We start from the raw sequence: 20,478 nt of genomic DNA on the forward strand, positions 1-20,478 counted from the left end.
TCCCTGCCTCCGCCCCCAGGACAGGGTCAGGCAGGCTGGCTGGCGCTGCCTGCCACGTGCTGTAGCTTGCGAGGGGCGGTGCCCCTCAGACAAGTGCTGGTGTCGCTATGGGGAAAGCACCTGCTGGGGGCGTGTTCCCGACGGGGAAACCTTGTGGGACCTGATTTGGGAATGAGGTTCCTTCCTGGGGGGTGTGCTCAATGTCCGCGGGCGCTCTCTCCCCGAGGCTGCCCTGGGAGCTCTGAGAAGAGGCCTGGCAGGCAGGGACTCAGCTTAGGAACAGGTCCCCACACCCCAGGCCCAACCACTTGAAGGCTGAGCTCTTAGAGGCAATTGGCACAGAGCTTTGAAAGGAGTTTAAATCCTGCCCAGGCAGGATTTTGAAGTCTCATTTCTGCTTTTTGTTCATGACATGCCAGGAACAAATTTGTATAAGGATTTGCCTTTGCATGACCCTGACCTTTAGCCTGGTTTGAAGAGCGTCTTTATGCATCACCGCTTTGCAGGTTTGTTCCTGATCCAACGGAGAGCGAGGACTTAGGTATGTGAGAGTGTGTCATACGAAGATGGGAAAGGGGAAGGCTCTAATGAGGGTCCCGCCACCATGTCACACGCGGAGACAGGTGGCAGAGCTGTTACGGGAAGCCGCTCAGCCATCGGCAATGCCCACCTTGAAGCAAATGGGATTTAGAGGCAGGAAGTGGAGGCGCAGGTCTCAGCCGGCCTCGTCTGAGCTCTGTGGCTGGGGTCTGAGACTCAATTTCTTATCTGCGGGACAGAGCAAGTGATACCAGCTTCCAGCGCTGTCCAGAGGGCACAATCAATGCATACAAAGCACCTGGCACAGGTAACCCTTCCAGTCACACCACAACCGGCACTTCTAGAAATAGATGACTTTTCTGTCCAAAACATGCCTAGGGCTGGAGCCAACAACGTGGTTTTGCCCTGATACCAGTAAAACTTCAGGTGGTGAGAATTCTCCTCAGATGTGTCAAAACTGAGTCAGAAGTGAAAGGGCATGGCGGTGGAGGCTCAGGGTCTGGCCCGGGTGGACCTGAGTTCAAAGCCCCACGCAGAAGGAAGGTTTTACCATTTTCCTTTTTTTGCACATGAGGACGTAATAGGGTACCAGATGCCCCTTTCCCCAGCCCAATACATTTTGCTTATAAAAAGGAAAAAGTCCTCAGGATCAGAACCGAGTTTCTGTAAGTCACCCTCCCATGGCTGGAGTCTCTGACCAGGGGGTGAGGAGGGGTCATTGGGGGTGCCGGGGAGACTGGAGGAAGGTGGCAGATGGGCTGTCCTTTCTGTGTGACTCCAGAAAGGGTATTTTTTTTCACCTTGGGGAGCTGGAAGGAGAGAATTGGCTCCAATTTTATAACTGGAAACAAGAAAAAGAAGCCTAAAAAATTAGTTTCTGGGAAACACTGCCACGAGATGACATGAGCACCCAAGGACATTATCCCCAGGGGTGAAGTCAGAGCCGAGGTCTATGAATTAAACATCGATTTTCTCCCTCCCTTCTTTTTAGATGTCAGTCAGAGGCTTTGTGGTCAGCTCGGCTGGCTCCGGGCACACTGTAGTCTTCACGATCCTGCTGGGTTACTCAGCGGCCCGCCTGGCTCTGGAACTGCCTTTCCACAGAACTATTAAGTGTTCTGGGTCAGCGGTGTCTCACAGGGCAGGTTTGCTTGCCTTCGAGAAAGATAACACCTGTAGAAAAAATGCGCAGCCTTCCCCCTGTGCTCAGGAGCTTTTACGTGTTTGCCTAGAGCCAGATGGCGCCCTGAACCAAGTGGCACAAGAAGCTTTGGCAAGCCGTGAGCAGAGCAGAGCTGGGCCACGGTGGGATGAAATTTGACTCTGCAGCCGGTGCCCCGAGCCACACCCACCGCACAGGTGCCAGACCCAGGCATGAGCGAGACAGTACCATCTCTGCCGCAGGGGTTTACAGTCCGCGATGCGAAACAACTCGCCCTGCCCAGCCTCCCCCTGCCAGTCCACGTCTCCACCTGTCTTCCACAGTCACTCAGCCCCTGCTCACTCACTGAGTGTCAGCAGTGGAGGGCAGGGTGTCCAGGGCCCCTGGCGCCTTCCATGCTATGTAGGGCATGAGGCGACCAAGGAGACACACGGGGCAACTCTGGCTCACGGCGAGGGCCCTGAAGGCCACGGGAAAAGGGCTCCTCACAAAAGTCACATTACCGCATGACCCAGCAATTCCACTCCTAGGTAGACACCCCAAATCCCCGAAAACTGGGGTGCCAACACACACCCCACATGCACACTCACAGCGGCGCTAGTCACATTCGCCAAAAGGTGGAAACAACCAGTGTGGACAACGAGGGGTGAAGGAATGGATGAACTAAACACGATCCCCCGACACGATGGGACATTATTCAGCCACGAGAAAGAAACGCAACCCTGATACCTGCCACGACACGGGTGAAGCCTGAAAAGGTGATGCCGAGTGCAAGAAGACAGACACAAAAGGCCACATACCATATGATTTATATGAAATGTTCAGAACAGGTAAATGCATGGAGACAGAAAGCAGATTAGCGGTTGCCAGGGGCTGGGGGGAGAGGGAGGCGTGGGGACCCCTGTGTAATGGGTATGGGGTTTTACTTAGGGGTGACGGAAAATGTTTTGGAACTAGCAGAGGTGATGGTGGCACGAGCTTGTGAATGTGCCAAATGGCAGTGAGTTGTACGTTTTCAACCAGTTTTACGTTATACGAATTTCACCTCAATTTCAAAAAATAAAAACCAGCTGCTGCACAGAGAGGGCCTGGGGGGAGGGTGAGGGGCGGCCTGGGGATGGCCCCCGAGGAGGTGTGTGAATAGACCCCTCCGTGCTGAGAAGGATCCAGCCTCGCTGAGGGTTCCAGCCAGTGGGCAGCGAAGGACAGAGGTCCAGAACGGGATGCGTCTGGCCCCTGTGAGGTGCAGACAGGAAGCCAGTGCGGCTGAAATGCTGGGCTGCGCTATCTGCTAAAGGAGGGAGAGGGGGAAAGAGAGGAGCTGATGGCGGCCAGGGGTCAGGGCCCGGACTGCACAGAGGCCAGGCTGCAGGCAACAGGCCACGGAGACGGGCTGGGGACAGGGGGTGCTGGAGGGTTTTAAGCAGGGCGGAGAGCAGTGAAGGCGGCCAGCTCATCCCTGCCACTGGAGCTAAAAGGCTGGTGAGGGGCGGCTGATGATAAACGAGGTGGGAAGGGTTCACTTTTTTTGGTCACGTGCTTAAGCCCCCATCAGTGAGGGCCAGTAGGTGTCGACTTGCTCAAATCCCCACTTTCTGTCCTACTAAACAGCCCTCTGTTTAGATAAGAATTAGGAAGGGCCCAGGGAGGACCTGAGTAAGACGGACTGTGGTGTGCTGCCCCCGCTAGCCCTCGCCCCAGCCGCCAGGTGAACACCTGTGAGCAGCCTCTCGGCCAGTAGGAGCCCAGGAGTAGGAGTCGAGGCTGCTCTGGGAGGCTGCTGCCCCCCGATGCCCAGGGTCACTTGTGGGGAGCAGCTTCTGCTCTGGGGTCTGCTGGTCCATTTGGTGTTCATGGAGAGGCTGCCCTCCTGGGCTAGTTTGGACACCTCCACCCCCCACACGGTAGGTTCTGGCACTCGGCAGCCACTGCGGGTTGGTGGGATGGATCTTCGAGGGCAGTAACCACGGAGTACTCACTGTACCTCAAAGCCAGGTTCTAGATCCAGTCGTGCCAACCTGCCCCGACACATGGGTCACCGCTGACCCATCTCTCCCAGGCCAGACACACACGCGGGCCTCCGCCTTTGTGCAGCTGCGTGTTCTGAGGGCCATCAACATAAAACCGGCCAATAAACAGAATTTGTGATTTCTTCCCAAGCAAAATGGAAAAAGAAAAATATACCAAAGTGGCCAGTCGTCTATTAGCCCTGATTTATATTCTACTTTAATCTCTCTCCCAAGGAAATGAAAAGTATATTTTCATCAGATAGAATCATTTACAGCTTCTACGGGGGAGACGACTGCTCTGTGACGATTACTTGGGCCCGCAGACAGAACTGGAGGAAGTGTCACGACAGTGCTAGGTCCTCCAGCAGCGACCCGGGGGCAGGCGGCCAGCGCGAGGACCGCACACAGCCGGGAGCCTGCACCAGTGCAGCCCGCGGCCAGGGCCACAGCAGAGCCGCTGGGCTCACAGGCCTGGACGGCAGCCGTGGAGGCCGCAGCATCGGAGGCCAGCGCGGGCCGTGCTTCCGACGACCCCCTTCGGCCCACTCTGTGGCTTCTGCAAACCTCAGAAGAGCTGGTGCACGACCAACGCCAACCGATCACTGCTGCATGCGCCCTCCTGGGACGCACCTCTCCCTCACTTTGGCGACAGGAATTAGGCAGAGGAACGCTGCTTATGATCTTCAGGGGGTCTTGGTTCCCTCATGTTCCCTTGTCGAGATGGCACCGACTAAACCACTCCGTGCCCAGGGCCCTAGCGACAGTTCCCTCGTGGCAACTGCGCCAAGGCTGTGCTTGTTTTTCATTCAACAACTAGTGAACGAAGGCAAGTGCTCGGCGCTAGGGGACAGTGGTGAGCACGACGGACCGGGTCCTCATGGAAGTGACACTCTCCGGGGGGAGAAAGACCACCGCCAGGTGCACAGATACGTCAGCCAGGAAAGGAAGCCAGGGCCATGGAGAGAATAAACCAGGCTAGTGTGATGGAGGGAAGAGGTAACCCTCCTGGGGGGTGATCAGGAGGTGGCATGCAGACTAAGGCCCGAGGCAAGAGAGAGCTCAGTGACTTAGAGTAGTGGTTCTCAAAGCGTGGCCTGGAGAACCTTTGGGGGCTCCCAGGGTCAGAACTACTTTCATAAAACAAGACAGCATTCTTCCTTTTACTTCCACTTTCCTAGGAGTCTTCAGAGTTTTCCAGAAGCTGCAAAATGTAATCTATCACGACAGACCGAAAGCAGAAACAGATAGGAGAATCCAGCTGCCTTCTATTAAAAGAGATATTAGATTTACAAAACTACAAAACATTAATTTTTTTTGAGAACAGAGTTTTTCATATAAAATAGGTTATTTTTATTTACATGTGATGGGTTTATTTTTAAAAAAGCTGAATAAATATTTAAAGCAGTTCTCTGTTATAATTTCTAATTTTGAAATAGCAATAGATAAAATCCATATAAACTAGAGATCTTTAAGTTCCTTAATACTTTCTCAAAGAGTGTAAAGGAGTCCTGAGACCACAGTTTTTGGAAGTGCTGACTAAGAGGAGCCATGGGGCAGGTACGACCAGGGTGCGGGGTGGCGTGAGGTGTGGCATGAAGCTGGGCAGCTGCGTCTAAGGGACAAGCTGGGGCCACTCGCACATTGATCACCCAAGAGCAGAGTGAGAGATCTGGATTTTGTTCTAGGCGCAACTGGAAGCTACTGGAGGATTGCAGGCAGGGGCAAAGTATGATCTGATTTCTGTTCTAGAAAGACTCCCTTGGCTGAAGGAGGGGGCGGTGGATGAGCCTGGAATCCAGAGAATACTGAGGAGGCTGCTGCCGTAGTCCAGGGAGTGACGCTGGTGGCTGGGAGGTGGGGGGGCCAGGGAGGGGGGGAGGTGTGGTATATTCTGCAAGCAGAGCAGGCAGTGGGTGTGGGAGAGGAAAGGATTAGGATGACTCTGAGATGCTAGGAGGCTGGGGGCCGACTAAGGAGACCGCCGGGTGAGGAGGGCGGGAGCTAGGGAGAGGTCCTCGCCCGCCCTCTGCCGTCATGCTGAGGCTCAATGCTTCCACCTTGCTCTTCAAGTCACATCTCCCACGCCCAAGCCAAGGCAGGCTGGGAGCCAGACCTCTCTACCCAAGGGCCCAGAGCAGTCGTCCTGGGGGGCACATTTGTGAGAATGTCCCCACCTCACTCCCACACCTGAGCGGCACTTCCTGGGGAGAGACACAGCCAAAGGGTCGATGGCCACCTTCAGACAGCTACCTTTGACTTGCCAGAGTCCCAACTGGCCCAACCTCACAGACAGCAACCCTGGGACCAGCAACAGGACACTGCGAATTCCAGCGACGCCAACCCCTCTGTTAGGCAGGCCCAGGCCACTGCAGACATTGCCACACTATGGGGCTGGATGACCCTGCAGCTCCCTAGTAAACCCAGGCAGGGTTGGGGAAGTAAGCAATGTCATTGTAAAGCCTGCTGCAAACAGAGAGATGATTATGCAGATGCTGAAGAATGTGACATTTGGCTCTGTTTATTTATTTACACTTGCCTTGTTCCAAAAATGATGGAGCGGAAATGAGGCCTGGCCTTTTCTCCTTAACCCATTCGTTTCTGAGCTGCAAGAAGCCTCGATGAGCCTAAAGAAATGATTTCTTAACTAATATAACAGTATATGCCAATTACATCTCAATGAAAACATCACAAAGTGGTACTTATATGAGTATAATAAAATTACGACGGCGTATAAAATAAAAAAGAAGGAAATTTATTTAACCTAGACTCATGGTCATCATTAATATTTACTTAGTGACCTAGGGAACGTTTAACCAAGAATCCCCAGACCCCGGAGCAGGCAGAACCATCTCACACCGCAGAGCTGGAAACAGAAGCCGCGCTGCGATCGGCCTCGCAGCCCGAGCAGGCCCGGCGGTGGGAGTGGGAACAGGCGCGGGCTGTGGGTGGCCGTGTGGACTGGCGCCCTTTCTCCGGAGCGCACGCCGGGACCACACATTTCGAGACGGAAAACCTCCCCTTTGGCGCGGCACATCCCCAGCCATGTGAGATCTGCACGATTACACAAAGATACCCCGAAGGCGTTCATGGTGACACTAAAAAGTCTGGAAGTGACCCAAATATCCATCAATACCAAATGTTATAAAGATTTTCTTTTGGTCCGTCTGTATGATAAAATGCCAACAGTTAATGAGAACGAAGTTGATTTACATGTGCTAACCTGTAACGCTGACTTATCACCAAGTAAAAACGGCCAGGCGCGGGATGACGTCCATGGTATAAGCCCGGTATAAAAACAGACACGCAAAGACATATATATGACATACGAAGAAACATTTCTGCAAGGATATGTAAGAAGTTATTAGAAGTGGTTACTTCTAGGGGCCAAGTAGACTTATTTTTCATTTTATCATATATGTCCTCTTCGGATTTTTAAATATCACGTGCTTATAGTATACACATTTCTAAAATGAATTAAATCGAATCAAAGAATGAAAACGACGAATCATGGGGTAGGAGGGAAACAAGAACCTTGATTTTGGACAGGTCCGAAGGCTGCGTTGCATTCTTAAACTGATAACTGATTTTGAAAACATTGGTGATTAAAATTCAAAACCCTGAACGTGGGGGAGACTAAGTTGCAGGGGACGCTGGGCCAATTTTCTCAAGTGTCATAATCACGAGCAAGGTTCTCTTTCGAGGGATGGGGGCCATGTGGATTTACTTAAATCAGACGTGTGAGAATGGGCAGGGGAGAGCCCGCCCTTCTGCAGAAGCAGTTCTTCCTGCTCTGCCTCGCCAACCTTGGACTTTCTATTCAAGTCTCGCTTTTGGGAGAGGGGAGGAGGGGGCAGGGACGAGCTTCGGTGAAAGTGGTTAGAGAGGCTCCCAGACGGGAGACACTGGCAGCCGCCCGTGGGCAGCGGGCCCTTCTACCGAAGTCTCACTTCTGCAGGGGTTTGTCACAGGAATCACACACACTATCTCTTTCTAGTCATCCTACATGAAGGAGGAAATTACTCTCCCACAACCTCATTACTAATCATCTAAGTATTTCTAAGAAATTTCCAAGAAATTTCTTAGTCTTAATTCTGAGAAGTTCCTCCACATCCCCAACAAATCTCTGGAAAACCAAACCCAGGCAGTGGAACACCAAAGAGAAAGCCAATATTTCTTTCCGGGGCTTGTATTTAATCTTAATGCTATACTTTGAGAAATTCTCAGAAATGTATCTGGTGCTTCCAACTGGCTGGATTTCTGAGAAGGGAGAAGCAGCTTACACAGGCTTGACAGAAAGAAAGGCCTGGAACCCTGCCCCCCGCCACGCCGGCCCAGCAGGCGGCTTACCTGGTACCTTGTCCACGGACGCGAACACGGAGCGCTGCACCGTGGGGTCGCTGCTGCCCCGGCGGCACTGGTCGTAGAAGCGGAAAGGCAGGTGCTGGGAGGAAGAGGAGGAGCCGAGTCCAAAGCCTAGGACCTCGGTCGTTGGCTGGATCGGGAGGTCCAGGAGGGCTACATTCAAACAAACGCAGGGTCACACTCAGCGCGTGGCACAGGAGCGTAGGTGACGAGACTTTGTGTGGGGCGGCTGGAGCCGGAGCGGCTGTGGCTCTCCCGGGCGCATCCCTTGGGTGATGCCAAGTAGGCGGCTGGCAGCCTTGAGCTGGGGAAACCAGCGTGATACCGCAGGTCCTGCCTGAGGCTCAAAACACGGCCTGGCGAGGGGTTCACGGATGGACCAGGGCCAGGCTCCGACCGGGATCCTCGGCTTCCACGCACAAGAGGCCACAGCTCGGCCTCAGGCACAGTTTCAGGACCAGTTCTCGGGGCCCGTCCTGCCCTGAGAGCGCGCATGCACGTGCGCGCGTGGGGCAGAGCGTGCGGGAGCGAGGATTCAGGCGCGCGCGTGTGCATGTTTATGAGTGTGTGCTCATCTGTCACGATTGCATCCTCCCTCTCATAAACAAGCCTCATGATCTTGCAATTTGGAGGGGCTTTTAAAAAATAAGTGGAAGAAATATCCAAGGCGTTAGTTCGCACAGCCACTTTATGGCATAATTCTCAATTTTCAAATGAAATATTTAGCCTTCATGCCAGCTGTGAGAAATGGCTTTACATTAAAAAAAAAAAAAAAAAACCTCCAAAAATAAATCTTGAAAGAAAGGACTGAATGATTTAAGTCACTTTGCACATTACAAAATGCTTCTGTAATGATTTTGCAGGCCAAGTTTCAACTAAATGAGAAAGAAGATGAGGACTATATGAGATGCGGGCCTGCACAAATCAACAGGGCCTGTGTGAGAAAGATCAGGATCCGCACGCCCAGAAACCCCGCCTTCCGATCTTTATTTTTAGGTAATCCCTTGAGAAAGCTCTCCTCCTCCCCCAGTGGGAAGCTTCTCGGAGACTACACCAGAATGAACACCAGTGCCTGAACTCAAAGGCGCTGGTATCTTGAGAGTCTGTGTATACTTTTAGGAGCTGATAGCATGCCCTTTCCCTGAGGATAGTGTGGTGCTTCTGCCCTGGTGAACGGAACATCCTCACCGCAGTGCCTTCTGTCTAAGAAAGCTGGGACCTTGCTGGGCAGTATTGGGCCTCCTCACAAATCTCTGTGAAATGCGAAATGACTTCTGATTTTGGGCTCAGTCGCCGCCGGTCACCAAGCAGGGCGGCGTCTCAAGAGAGCTGGGAAGGGGCGGGATTTAGAGTAAGAAGTTCTGCATCTGGGTTCTTCTTCCAACTAAGCTGCCTGTGTGGCTTCGGGCAAGTCGCCAAGCCTCAGTTTACCTCTTCTATAAAATGGGCAGAACAGGCCCTGCAGGTCTCAAGTGTTGTTTTAAGGATCAAAGGCGGCAGAGGAATGTGAAGCATTCTGTAAACACCGGCGGGAAGGCATCTGCGTGCAGGAGTGAGAACAGCTGTCCCACCCTGATGCCTGCCTGCGCGTGGCCACTTGCCCAGTAAGGAGCTTTCTCTTCTTCCCCACAGCTCCAGAAACCCTAGATATCAAACACCTAGGAAGTGGGAAGTTCTGAGCAGATTCTCCATTGTCTCACCAAAACACAACTCCTGAACTATTTGTGCCCTCTTCTAGGGGAGCCACAGGGATTCTCAAGGTCAATGTGAGAACCACGCAGCTAGCCCTCTGGGGCAGAAGCACTCAGAGGGCTCAGGGGACACTCCGTCAGGACCAGCCACTCACCTGCTATCCTCTGCATCTTCATGCGCCTCGCCTGGATGCGGCCCTTGGCCAGGCGCTGCTTGGCGATGATGCAGCGGATGTGGTCTGAGAAGATGAAGGTGGCCTGGAGGATGGGGAAGGGCTTGGAGTGGGGGCTGGACGCAGGCTTGTGGATGGTGATATTCAGCGCACGGCTGTCGTCCTCCACACCAGTCACCTGCATGTCCTGCAGGGGGAGGAGGCAAAAGGAAGTGGTTCGTTAGGTTCAAGAGGAGGGTGGCTGCTCAGAAGCTGTGGGACCCACATCTCATCTAGAAGATGCCCCCCCCCCCCCGTTTCCACTTTGCCTTCAATCTGAGGGAGATCATCAGCCTCCTGAACCTGAGAATTGGGGATGGTCACAAACCTGGCCAGGCCTAGTGGGAGAAGACAGCGTTGGGGGGCAGAGCACTCAAAAGGAACGGGCGCTGGTTGTGGTGGTGGCAGTATGGCACTCGGTGGCACTTGTGGCACCCAGTGAACAAAGAGGTACATGAGCCTCTTCCAGGGGCCATGGGGAAACCAACAGTCAGCTCCAAAATTCTTCTGAGAAGCCAGTGGTAACAAACCAAAATCCCTATGCCATCTGGCGTGATCTCAGAAATATTGACTCATCTATGGACCACTTTCTTCCTGTTTTTCCTAAGAAGGGGGCATCGCTGGCACCCATTTGTATGTCTCCGAAGAATTTCTGGTCCCTCCTCCCCCCGCAAAAAAACCAACTCCAAGAAAGAGAGGAGAGGGCAATTTAGCAGACATCTGAAGACAGCTACATTTGAAAGGTGGAGAAGGAACTCGAGAATAGCAAGTATAATAACGACGAATCCCATCGAAAACCTCGGACTGGATTCCGTGTAAAAAATGTGCTTCCCACAAAGGTCTGAGGTGATTTGAGATAAAAGCCTGAGACGGGAGATAGACACGAACACAAGACGTGCCAGAGGCGGCGGGAAAAACACTGAAAAAGCCTCAAGAAGTAAGACGGTTGCTATTTGTAGGCATTAAATTTGGCACAGGCTCTTTCGAAATAATACCTGCATTGAAATGATGCAGTGGGGATTAGATGAGATGTTACTCATTTAAAACGGAGAGGCTGGCACGTAGTCACGGCTTGACGAATAGTGGCTATTGGAATACCACCAAAAGAAAAGGTTTATGTGGCTTTCATTGTCTGAGGGAGGACATGTATTAGTCCTTTGAGGGAGAAAAACACTTTCCTGACACTAAATTCTAAAGGAAATTGATCATAAGCCTAGATAAATAAGAAGCACTAAGTCACCTAATGGACAACCGCTTACGTGGAAGTCTTTTTATAAATGAAAGATTCTTCCCAGAGTTGTTTCTCGCATCGCCCTCAGTAAAAGACATTTTTCAAATGGAAGTATCTTGAGAAGAGAGGAGGCTGGGGAAAAGGCCGCGACGGCAGCTTCGAACACACGGGTGGAGAGCAGCGTGGCGCCGGCAGGTCACGCTGCGGAGAGGCGGATGTGGGTTGGCCCGGCGAGGACATGGACTGCCTCAGAGCCGGGCAGGTCTCAGGCCTGGAAGAGTCTGCTGCATGCTCATGGACTGGGGGTCTGATAGGAGGTGTGAGCTAGAAAGCTGTGTTCACCTCTTTTATTTCTACACTTCATTCAACAAATCAGCTGGCATTAGTCACCTATCACAGAGACGAATGAGGAAACCCAAGCCCCGACTTGGCTTCTGGCAATTTAGAGTCCAGCTCTCCTGGAGAGGGGGTGAGCGGCAAGGGAACTCTCACACACTGCCAGCGGCAACGATCACTTCAGACAGGATTTTGGCAGCATCTCTGAACACTGAAAGTAGGCACACCCCGACTTCTTGGGATCTGCCGAGGGAAACCCCTGGCCGAAGCGCACAAGGAAGTTAAGGCCAATCTTCTTTGCAGCAACACTGTCTATAAAGGTAAAAAGCTGGAAACAGCTGCAAGGTACTGGCTAAATACGCCTTGATATCTTTGGGTAGCTATTAAAAGAATACCAGTAAGTCTGCATATGGGAACGCGGTCAGCTCTCCCAGACACATGTTGAGTGGAAAAAACAAAGCTGAGAATACGTTCAATGTGACACTGTAAAAAATACACACCCATCCCCCTTCTCAAGTTTATGTACACGGTTTTTAAACACAGTGCATGTCATTATACTTATATATGCATCTGGCAGACAGCCAGAGAGCCAGGAAGGATTACGGATGATGTGAGGAAGGGCGTGTAAGAATTGGGTGTGGGTCAAAGAGGACTTGGCCTGCATCTGTGAGCTAGTTGAACTTTTTTCGATAATAAAACGTAGTTCTTGTGTCCCTAGAAACTAACTGTAAAAGTAAAAAGCATTCAAAAAAGGAAACTGTAAAGGTGATACTCGTGTGTGTGTGTGTGTGTGTGTGTGTGTGTGTGCGCGCGTACAGCCAACCTAGAAGAGCTTCTACAGCTCTTACCTGTAGGAGGCCCGCGAACTTGACCACTCCCCAGCCAAGCCTGGACACGTCGGGCTCCACCAAACTCATCTGGTAAATATCGACAGCCAGGAACCGCTGGACCATGCCGCCATCCTTGGTGATCACCGTGCACGCGATCAGGTCGCTGTTGTCTGCGGGGAGGGACACGGAGAGCAGAATGAGGCGGAGTCCGGCTGCCCAGCCTGATGGGGACACTCGAGCCGACTCGTGTTCTGCCGGGCAGCAGAGCCCGGGGGTCAGAGCCCAGGCTCGGAATCACACACACCTGGGTCTGACGCCCTCCTCTGAGTTACACTGGCAACTCTCTTTACCTCTTGGGCTTCAAAGCTCTCATCTGAAAAATGGGGATAATGTCCAGCCCTCTCTAAGCACCATTTGTGAGGACGGATACGAGGTACACAAAGCATCAGTGCAATGCTTACTGCACACCAGGGACTCAAATTGCAGCTAAAACAAACCAACACACCAACAAACCGAGAATCTGTTTGCAGACCACTGGAGGTTTGCACTGTGATGGCGTTCGCCGAAAATCAGTGGTGATGGCAACTGTTCCCTGCTGGGCTACAGAACCAAGCCCTCAAGCTGGTGTCCAGCAACTCGGAGCCAAGCTCTGCGCTAGATGGTGTGTGATTCTGGCCGACACACTTGGCTGCTCCAGCCCAAGACTTCCTATCTGTAAAATGGGAATAATGTCCTCTGTCGTGAGATGTTTGGTGCATTAAATGAGAACAGACAGATAAAGCATTGAGCATGGGGTCCTTGGCGTATGCTGGGTCCCTTCTCTCACATCAAAGTTATCCCAGTTCGAAGTCTGACTTAGTGCCTGTCCTGATGGCTACAAAATCATCAGAGTAGCATAGGACCATTAAATCTACAGTCTGCTCTGAGTTTCCTTCAACAGAACCCTCTGCTACATGTTTTAAAAGAAATAGCTGAACCAGGAAACAACCTAAAAGACCCCAAATAGGGGAACAATTTGAGAATGACATTTCTCCCCATCATATGGAAAATCATATAACCGTTTTAAAATGTTTAACCAAACTGTGAACAGTGGTTACCTATGGGGAGGGAAGTGAGAATCGAGGGTGAGGAGTATGTAGGGGAGAACTCGATTTTTGCTACATATACCACTGTACGGCTTGAAATTATTTTAAAATGAGAAACTACTCAAGATGTACTTTTGAAATACGTATTGAAAACTTAAGAAAAATATCTTATTTGATTCTGATGTTAAAAAAAAAAAATAAAAAGATATCCCTACAAAGAAACACAGTGCAGAGAATATACTAAAACCTTAAAAGAAGTCTCTGCTTAGAAGAATGCTAGGTGGTTTTCTTTTAAACAGCTTTATTTAGGCGTAATTTATATGTCGTAAAATTTACCCATCTTAAGAATAGTTTGTGTAAATTTACAGTTGTGCATTACTATGTTCCAGTTGTACAACACTCCTACCACCCCGATAAGTCCTATCGGGATCACTGTAACCTAATATTTGGCTTAAGTTTATTGGGGGGAGGGGGTAATTACACGGATGGTGTCAATTCTGGCCCCAAACGTGTATGACAACCAATTTGGACTCAGGTGTTCACCAAGGTTTCCCCCGTTTTCACTTTTCATTTAGATCTAAGGGATCGTAGATACATTTCTCCCCTCTCAGGTACTACCCCCCCACCCCCCACCGCCCTCCAGTTTCCCCCTCTGAGAGCATCCTCCATCTGGGGTTCCGGCTTCATGGGGATGACTTCCAGTCCATCCTCTTGGCTCTTCCGGCCTCGCGCTTCTGTCGCTTCTCCCTAGCCTGTGACCGCCCAGGACAGACAGATGCCCCGCGGGCAAACACCAGCACCAGACAGGCTGAACTCTAGGACTCTTACTTTCTTACCACCAGAGGCGAGAATCTTCCTTCCTTTCTCAATAATTTAAAAAGAGTTCTAAAAATGCTTTTATCCAGAATTTATAGTTCCACACTGGAAGACATCTAGTATTCTGTATTCTCGGAAATGCAAGCCCTTTGTTCCTTCCTTTTTCTTTCCCGTCTTCCCCTCCCCTCTCTAAACAGGACAACTCTGCCTTCCCCTTTTCCACATTCACGAAGGGTGTGACCTAGAAAAGCAGGCCCGGCCATAGGTGTCGGTGTCGGTGGGGTGTGTCATGCTAGTGGGGTTTGTCAGCAGGCAGCAGGCAATACCCGCATAAAGCCTGGTGGCCTCAGGGGCTTTAGGGGAAAAAAAGACCTACCACCTCTGCCACAAAGAACAGAAAAAGGAAGAACTAAACCCCAAAGCGGAACAACTATCGGCGATGCAATTGGGACATCAAAGCCCTGTGAGAAATTTCATAAGAAAACTCAAAGCGACTTTCGCCGTCTGGGACGGAGGTAGACCTGGCTCTGCAGAACTCGGGGGGCAGCTAGGGGAAAGTGTGGCGGCTTCCGAGGACTAAAGGGAAAGGCGTGTCCTTCAGGAGATCAAGGGGATGCGGGTGGGGTGATTCCGTTGTGGGCCTCTAGGTGTCATTTCAGGGGTCTCCTTCACCACCCTGGCTCTCTCCTGCTCTGCCCTGGGGGAGAGGGGTCGTCTTGTCAACTTTGGATGGCCGCAGTGTCTTGGACAGAAGGGGATCCAGGAAAGAGCTGCAGAACGGAACCCAATTTTGCCTATTGCTTTCACGCAGATACCTATGAATGCTGCTCTGAGCCAGGGGATGGGGTACCCGGAGGGACTCGGGCACAGGAGAGGACCTGGAAGCTGGCAGCCATGTTGGGATGTGTGGCGGCCTCATGAGCCTCCCCGTCTGCTTCTCAGGAGTGGCCTGCGCTAGGGAAGGCCAGTGTAGGTGACGGATCATCCGTACACTGGCACTAAATCCCACTGCCCATCTGAATCTCCCAGGTCTTTCTTCACCATCCTAACATTGAAAGAGGTAGGACCTAGCGCTCTATTAAAAAAAAATTACAGAAAATTATCTGAAGACAACGTGGGAGGATATCCATGTGACCACAGTGGCAGGGAAAGGTTTCTTTAAGAAGAACTAAGAATCAGCACGATAAGTAAATATAAGATTGATAAACTGACTCCATCGAAATTAAAATTTAACTCATACACTACAAATGACTTTATAAACTGGGCTAGGGGAAATATCTGCAAAATATCTCTACGAGGCAAAAGATGAATAAAGCAACAAATAGAGCAGTGAGAGGCTCCCACAGGCCATTCACAGATGACAGAAGAGGGACAGCCACTAAACGCACGAAGGTGCTCCTTCTCATGAGAAATCGAGAAAAAAAGTAAGACAAGATACCATCTTCTGCCCATGGATTGGCAAAAACAAAAATGTCTGATGACGTCAGGTATTGGTGAGGACAAACGAAAACTGACATTCTCAAATGCTGCCAGTAGTAGGAGAATCAATTAACATAGCCACTCTAAAGAGCAAATTAGCATTATTTATTAAAACTGAAAGTTTCACACCGTATGACCTGGCAATTGGTATGTTCCTAAGAAAAACACATTTGTGGGCCAAAAGACACAAATGAGGATGTTGGCAGCAGAATTTGGGTCTGTAATGTCCCAAAATAACAGAGGAAAACCTAAAAAAAAAAAAAAAAAAAAAAAAAAAGGTACATTCTTCATTCAATGCAAAGCCATATGGCAACAACGAGGAATGAGTTAGATCTCAAGCTGTTTCACGAATATACTGTTAAGTGGAAAAAGCAATTTGCAGCATGACACACACAGTATAACATAATTCTTGTAAACTGAAACCACACAAAACGATACTACACATTTTCTATGGGTTTAAGCATGTGGATGTAAAAGAAAAATCTAAGAAAATGTCTAGTGGGTGTACAGTGATACCCATTTTTTTGGGGGAGCAGGAAGTGGGATGGAGGGTGAAGGGTCAAGGTCATTTTCGTTATCATGCTATGTTCTGATTTTGCTAAGGGAAATGAGGTATGTTATCTGAGTATCTAAAATTAAATAAAGAGAGAAGTGAACCTCTTTCCACACTCATACGCGAAGGGCCTCAGGTCCTCTGGGGCCCAGCCGGGGACAGGGGAGCAGTGCCGGGCCACCATGCTGCTGGCCAGCAGGCTCTGCCCGATCCCCGGGGCTGTGATAATCATCTCGAAAAGGCAAGAAGCTGAGGGCTTTCCCATAGCGCCTATCGGTACACAGGTGTGCACGTTTCTAAACTGGCTAGGGGGGTGAGCTGCAGAGTTCTGGTACCCAGCTCGACAAACACGTGGGTGTCGGGAGCTGGACCTAGGGAACCAGACCCGGAAGAATGAGGCTTGGACCTGTGTAAGGGGCTCGGAGGCTGGCAGGGATGCTGGGGCAAGGCCCGCGAAACCTGTGTGGACCAAGTCTCGATCCAGGCACCCTACGGACAGAGCAGGTGGGGTGACAGATGTCTCTTCTGCTCCCCAGGACCACGAAGGTGTGGCATGCCTCCCAAAAGAACCTCACTCCTGGGAGAGGTGACAAGTCCCTCCTAGCCCTAGGAGAGATTTGGCATTTTATCTTACTTAAAAATATTAAGTTTATCAAACCTTGAATAGATAATAACTCCTCCATATCTTTCCATTTAAAAAGGTATGAAATTTTATGTAGCGGATGCTACATCCCCCCAGAGGCAACCGCTGCGTGAATTTCTTGTTATCCATCCGCTATGTGTTTCCAAGGGTGCGTGTGGGTATGTTCCTTCCGCCTTGCCTTTCACAAACGGTGGCATGTCACACCCTCTGTGTTGTATTTTGGTCACTTAACCACGTGTCTTGGCGACCTAGCGACACAAAGAGACCCTCCTCACTCTCTTTCAGAGCCGTACCCTCCCCCACTATGGGGATAAGGAAGAGATTTAACCGCTCCCCAGGAGCGAGGTAGAGCTTGTGCCTGATTTTTTTCTTGAAAGCACTGTTCTACTAAAAGCGATTGCAAAAGGAAACTTCGTATCATTGCCATGAATGAAAAATTAAAATTCCTTAGAATAAACAAGGTGACCGTGAAAACAGATTTAAAAGACCACTTTATTAAATTGTAGCCTAAAGACTGCTCTTGTGATAAAAAGGGAGCCCCGAGATCAGAGAAGTTCAAAGGCAAACTAGTACCAATCAGAGACGTTCTCCATGATGTAACAAAAAGGACCAGAGGGGACCGGAAATGGGTTTTCTTATGGGCCATACTTTCCAAAGATGGCCACATGCTCCCTTGGAGTGTGACCTTGACCCTCCACCCATCAAGTGGTGGGGTCTATGTCCTTTCTCCTTGAACCTGCGTGAACCTCTATGATTGCTAGATCAAGAGAGTACGGTGGAAGTGATCCTAGATGATTTCTGAGGCAAGGTCATAAAAATGCTCTTGGAACCTGTCCACCATGCTGTGAGGAAGCCCAAGCAGCCATGGAGACACCTGCTGAGAGAAGCCAAGGCCCCAGGCTCACAGCCAGTCCCCACCTGCCAGCCCCCAGTTCACCCTCTAGTCCCCAGTGGAGCCCCTCCAGCAGATGCCATGTGCAGCAGAGAGGAACTATTCCCACTGAGCCAGGGGCAAATTATAGATTGGTAAGCAAAATGAATGACTGTAGTTGTTCTATGTCACTAAATTTTAGATGGTTTGTTACTCAGAAATAGGAAATTTCATCAGTGACTTATTGTAATTTAATGTAATTCAGTGCTATGTCCAGGTACACTTAACGTTCTAAAATTCTTTCACCGACACCCAGGGGGTGCACACCACAGTGTGGAAGGCTGGCTGGGACGAACAGCTCAGGGCTGGCAATTTGGAATATACAAACGGTCCCATAGTGTTTAGCAGAATGAAGGAAAAGGAGTGTAGGCATTTTCCAACGGAAGTTTAAGATGCTGTGAGAGAGGAGAAGGAAAGGAAAAAGCATGAAAGAGCGACTTTAGCCTGACATGCAGAATCAGGGCGACTTGGCCTGGAAAAAAGCATCTTGGGCTTTGGAGCCACGGAGACCGGGGTTCGAATCCCAGCTCTGCCATTAATAACGGTGCGACCCTGGACGAGCCACTCCCCCCGAGTCTCAGGTTCCTCGTGTATAAAACTAAGACCTGATCCCCTGGGGACCCTCCGGAGGACTTGAGAGCGGCCTGGAGCTGTGCCCGGTGCCATGTGCGGCGAGCGGCATGATCACAGGCCGTGTGGGCTTCAGCAGCTGTGGCTAACGAAGGGCCCTGCTTTCTGGGGCCATGACTCTCTCGACGGAACCTTCTGCCTGAGGTGAAGTCATGCTTTCTGAATGCAGGCTCCAACCTAAGCAAACCTCTACAGAGGGAGAAAATGATTCACGGTTTTTGGTTGTTTCTCAGAACTCCCATGGGGTCACGGGCAGTGAGTTACACAGGCCCCCCACCTCTCCGAGAGGCCCGCCCGACCCCACCCCTGTGGCTGCCCCACCCGCCCAGTCACACTCCACCACATATACCCATGCTGGCCCCTACTGCACCTCCCTGTTGGCCAGCCTCCCATTACCCCACTTACTCCATCCTCCCTGGTTGAGGCCTGCTCCCTATCTCGCCGTGAGCCCCAAGAAGGCAGGGCCCTGATCTGCCTCCTTCACTGCTGCACCCCCAGGAGGACTCGAGAGTGGCCTGGAGCTGTGCCCAGCGCAGTGCCGGGTGCACGGGCAATGGCAGGTGCTGAAGAAGCATCCGTCACTAGATGGAGGGATGCTAATGTTTTCTGGTCCTCTCGTCCGGAGGCGAAGGACCACTCGAGCAGCTGTCCTTTCGGCCCTGGGCTGCGAACTTCCTCCACAGTTCTCTCTGACAGGCTGTAGCTCATTACTGAGCAATAACTGGGGCTGATTGACTTTTGCTATATTTAAACGATCCCTTCGTAGTAAAATATGGTGCCAATACCATAATTTAATTCTTGGCGGTGGTGGCTCCACCTACATCCAGCACTGAAGTGTTTATCCTCGCAGTGAGATTTCTAAGCCAGAGGAGTTCCAGTGCTTTGAAATCCGATCCTGTGGGCTGTAGGGCCAATTCTTGGGCCACCACCACCGCTGGAGTGCAGATCAGCAACGCTGTAAACACGGCCTCATCTTTCAGGCACATGTTGTTAATCAGAGGTCCGGAGGGCCCGGGAACAGGGTCCACTGACTCCCTGAGAAAGGCGGGCTCGCTCTGGGATGTAAGATACGGGGCCCACAGGAAGACTGCACAGCGGACAAGACCACAGTTCCTTTGTCAGCAGAAAGGCATATGACTCCTGCCCCTTCTGCATTGGGGGCAGGTTGGTCTCTACTCTAGGGGTCCCCAGGCACGCCAGGGATTAGTGAGGGAGATTGCAGCAGCCCTGTGGGGCGAGCTAAGATAAGGGGATCGCTAACTTTCCCCCGTCCTGTGGGGACCCGGTGCTGTTTGGGGCTTTGGTTCTCTAAAGCCATGCACTGAAAGATGGCCAGGGCTGAGTTTTTGGACAGGGGACCCGCGCCTGCCTCCACCAGTTTATGACTGCTGCTGGCACCACGACCAACCTCTATCGTGTGCTTCTGTGTGCCAGGAACTGCGCTGCCACTTGACATGTTTGGGACACTATGAGGTGGGTTCACTGACTCCAGAGGACACAAACCGCGGGACATCAAGTAACTTCCCCAACGACACATCACGGATAACAATGTGGTGAGGCGTGGGGCCAGAGCAAACGGGCGACCCTCATGCCATCCGGAACAAGCTGACTGTAACCTGGGACCTTGTGCTCTGGGCGGGGCCAGAGGAAGAGGACCGACCCTCGTTTGCTTCAGAGACGGGGGCTGGTTCTGGCAGGGGGGACGGTCACATGACCCAAGCTCTCCACAGGCAGGCCCCAGGGGTTTTGACCTCAGGGTGCCTGACGACACGAAACCACCCGTGTGCTCCTGGGCTGGCCTTGGCAAGGTTCCCCTTCGCCGGGCACAGGGTGGCCCCTTCTGGCCCCTTCCAGCACCACAGAGGGACAGATCCTCTGCCCTCACAGAGCTTTCAGGCCAGTGGATGGATGGCAGCCCTCTGGCGCTGTCCGACCCTGGGCACCAGCTGGGTGAGGCACAGAGGGCAC

General features: G+C 51.4%; 1 protein-coding gene across 6 annotated transcripts in view; it reads right to left on the reverse strand.

Moving 5' to 3' along the window:
• CLEC16A (C-type lectin domain containing 16A) overlaps nucleotides 1-20,478 on the reverse strand; it is a 199,328-nt gene that overhangs the window by 39,601 nt on the left and 139,249 nt on the right. For all 6 annotated transcript variants that reach the window (XM_036226100.1, XM_036226098.1, XM_036226099.1 and 3 more), the window contains 3 exons: nucleotides 12,392-12,543; nucleotides 9,920-10,124; nucleotides 8,059-8,226 (listed from right to left, as the gene is read on the reverse strand). In XM_036226100.1, the coding sequence (XP_036081993.1) occupies nucleotides 8,059-8,226; nucleotides 9,920-10,124; nucleotides 12,392-12,543 (525 nt within the window). The remainder of the gene's footprint in view (nucleotides 1-8,058; nucleotides 8,227-9,919; nucleotides 10,125-12,391; nucleotides 12,544-20,478) is intronic.

The sequence above is a fragment of the Rousettus aegyptiacus genome, unplaced genomic scaffold (genome assembly GCF_014176215.1).
Source record: "Rousettus aegyptiacus isolate mRouAeg1 unplaced genomic scaffold, mRouAeg1.p scaffold_m13_p_8, whole genome shotgun sequence".
Lineage (NCBI taxonomy): Eukaryota > Metazoa > Chordata > Mammalia > Chiroptera > Pteropodidae > Rousettus > Rousettus aegyptiacus.